Source organism: Hypomesus nipponensis, chromosome 17 (genome assembly GCF_054491055.1).
Source record: "Hypomesus nipponensis isolate SF chromosome 17, ASM5449105v1, whole genome shotgun sequence".
In the NCBI taxonomy this organism is placed as follows: domain Eukaryota; kingdom Metazoa; phylum Chordata; class Actinopteri; order Osmeriformes; family Osmeridae; genus Hypomesus; species Hypomesus nipponensis.
In genome coordinates this window covers 1,350,001-1,353,395 of record NC_140377.1, presented here as the reverse complement: position 1 = coordinate 1,353,395, position 3,395 = coordinate 1,350,001, and the positions used below count along the sequence as shown (strand labels likewise).

At 49.3% G+C, this 3,395-nt stretch overlaps 1 protein-coding gene across 1 annotated transcript in view; it reads right to left on the bottom strand.

Moving 5' to 3' along the window:
- Positions 1–230: 230 nt before the first annotated feature.
- The window catches only part of LOC146252870 (corticotropin-releasing factor receptor 1), an 11,911-nt gene continuing 8,746 nt past the window's right edge, over positions 231–3,395 (bottom strand). Inside the window, exon 9 of the mRNA XM_084676789.1 lies at positions 231–1,927. Within this exon, the coding sequence (XP_084532915.1) occupies positions 1,787–1,927 (141 nt within the window). The 3' untranslated portion in view covers positions 231–1,786. The remainder of the gene's footprint in view (positions 1,928–3,395) is intronic.

Below are 3,395 nucleotides of genomic sequence, written 5' to 3'. Positions count from 1 at the left end.
AGCTGGGGAACACGACCACAGGTACAGCTCCATCCAGCCGCCTGGCTGCTGGGTCTCAATCACCACGTTTAAGAAAGTCAAAAGTATAAGAAAACAAAGCAAGCCAGCTGGGTTACAGCTCAGTCTACTGGAGAAGAACGTGGCGTTTGCATGTAGCTACTTAACAAGGAGCCTGTACCCTGACCCCCCTTCCTCCCTTCCTCCCTCGTACGGCTCCCTATCTCTCCCTCATATCTATCTCATATCTCCCAGATCTCTCTACCCCCCTGGTTCTCCTCTCTCTGCCTGCCTGCTTGGAGCCAGCCAGGCCCCCTCTCCACAGGCTCCGCAACCTGAGAGCTTCTGAGAGGACACTGCTGCTCAGGATAACTGAATACATTCAGCGGGGCCATGACTCAGCTGGGGGGGCTGGACGCGTATGCAAGGTAGGCCCGTCTATTGTCTCACATGCTCAGTCTTCCAACAAGGAGATCATTGTTAGTAATTTAGTGTGTTTGTGTGTGTGTGTGTGTGTATGTCTGTGTGCGATGTATGGTTATTGGTATATCTATGTGTGTAAGGGTGTGTGTGCGTCTAAGTGTTTGTGATGCATTTGTCTGTGGATTTATGGTACAGAGTGAGTCTGGAAAGCTGCGTCTAACGAGGCGTGGCGCTCCGTATTGAAGCTAAACACCGTTCTGGCCTGAGGCAAGGATCTGTGGCCTTCTGCTCTTGTGGAAGAGGGAAAAAGGGAGGAGAAGGAGAGATGAAAGCAAGATATGAGGGAACAGAACAGAGGAGGAGAGGAGAGAATGTGTAGCTCAGCTCTCCGGGGGAGAAATGACAGAGTGTGATCATTCACACCCTCGTCACATTAGTGACACGACAACACAATGAGCTGCTGTTGTTTTTGTCAGTGTGGTTGATGTTTATGAAATTAAGCTGTTCTATTATAATGAAAATCAAGCCATGTTACCTCCTAACAGGGTTAATCTGGCCAATCAGAAATGCCGCTAACAGGGGAATCAGGGAGTGGACCAGCAAATAAGGCATGTGCACTGGGCGGGGCTGGCATTAACAGTCCTCCAATCACAGCAGGTTTACATGGTGGTGCTATGAACACCAGTGAACATTGCTCAACTGAAAGCAAAAACTAAAACATGCAGACAAAATATATATATATTTGTATGTTTGCTGGTGTGAGTTAAACAGCCCAGGCTTCAGCTGGACTGCATTTCCCACAATCAACCTCTTCATCTCATCGTTCTTGCCATCGCTCTGTCCAATGACGAGTGCTCCTGCAGAGGTTATGTGACCTTAGTACTAGCTCTAGCTTACTCCAAACTACACTACCCAGCTACAGTGACAGAACTACAAAACATACTGAGGTACAGGAATGGACAACAGACCTAAACATCAAACTGTTATCTGACATCCAACGTTTTGACATCTCTGTACATAAGTGTGTATATCCAGTATATATATACTGTATATACAGAATATATATATATGTGTGTGTTGGGGGGGGTATGTGTGTGTGTCTACCCTGATGTAGCTAAGGTTTCCTTGACTCCCAGTCTGCAGTCTCAGTTCCTTGTAGGATGGTCGTGGTCTGACGTGGTCGTATCATTGGTTGGACAGTCGGAGCCCCTCCCCTTCAGACAATCGGGCTGATTGGCTCCACCCCTCAGATCAGAGGGACAGGAAGTTCTTTGGCCCCGCTTCCTCCCAGGAAGTTTACTACCCTGTGTGTCCCTGTGGGGCTCTGAGCAGTGTGAGCTGGTGCTGTGGGTCGAGGGGTCAGGGGTCAGACAGCGGACGACTGCTTGATGCTGTGGAAGCTGACACGTGTGGGCGAGGTGGGTATAGACATGGCGCGCGCCACACGGGCCCGGATCGAGTGCTTATCCTGCCAGCGATGCCATCTCTTCCTCACCGCAGACCGTACCTGAGAGAGAGACATTGACGCAGAGAGAGAGAGAGAGAGAGAGACAGAGACAGAGAGAGAGAGAGCGAGAGAGGGGGAGAGAGAGAGAGAGAGACAGAGAGAGACACATAGACACAGAGAGAGAGCGAGACAGAGAGAGAGAGACAGAGACAGAGAGAGAGAGAGAGAGAGAGAGAGAGACAGAGAGAGAGAGAAGAGAGAGAGATAGATAGAGAGAGAGAGAGAGACAGAGAGAAAGAGAGAGAGAGACAGAGAGAGAGACAGAGAGACATAGACAGAGAGAGAGAGAGACAGAGACATAGAGAGAGAGAGACATAAACAGAAGAGAGAGAGAGAGAGAGACAGAGAGAGACAGAGAGAGAGAGAGAGAGAGAGACAGAGAGAGAGAGACAGAGAGAGAGAGAGAGAGAGAGAGAGAGAGAGAGAGAGAGAGAGAGAGAGAGAGATAGAGAGAGAGAGAGAGAGAGGGGGAGAGAGATGGTGAGAAAAACTGATCAGGTGTCCACTAGCTGGCAGACTTGTGGTGAGGCCTGACTAGCATGTGTTGGTCTACTCTGTGGGAGCGGCAGGCTTGATGGAGCCCTGGAGAGAGCAGGGTTAGGGTTAGCAGCCTGAACACCCTGGAGAGAGCAGGGTTAGCAGCCTGAACACCCTGGAGAGAGCAGGGTTAGGGTTAGCAGCCTGAACAGATCGAACAGAGTGAGGGGGCGAAGAATAAAGGGACGATGAGATGAAGGGATGAATGCAGAGACGGAAGATGAAAGAAAGAGGAAATCTTTTCTGCTCTCTCTCCAAGCCCAGAAGACTTGTGCAACAAGAAGAAAGAAAGAAGAAATGGATTAGTTTCATATGAATGACAACCAGGACCAAGGTTGTGACTTAAGTATTTCTGGGAAAATGTCTATGCATGCATAAGCAGTGTGTGTGACGGTATGTGTGGGAATGCACGCGTGTGTGTGTGTGTGTGTGGTTGTTTGCAGCATTTCATCTCCGAACTCAAGAGAGATAATAGCTGCCAGAGAGCGATTTGGCATCCTAAACACACACACACATGAAACTGTACATGAGAACTGTGTTGGATGAGATGAGGAACACACCCCACTGCTGTTTCTCAGGGGCCTCCTACATGTTCCTGTAGAGCCCTGATGAAACATGAGCCAGTTAGACCGGATCCAGGCCAGGTATGTACCATCTAAAACATCACATGAATATTTAACCCAAAACTTCACGCACACATGACCAGAACCTAACCCAGAACCTAACCCTGAAGCTGGTCTATGACAGCTTCCATTACTGTAATGCCCTGCACAGCTAGCATTACTGTAGTGCCCTGCACAGCTAGCATTACTGTAGTGCCCTGCACAGCTAGCATTACTGTAGTGCCCTGCACAGCTAGCATTACTGTAGTGCCCTGCACAGCTAGCATTACTGTAGAGCCCTGCACAGCTAGCATTACTGTAGTGCCCTG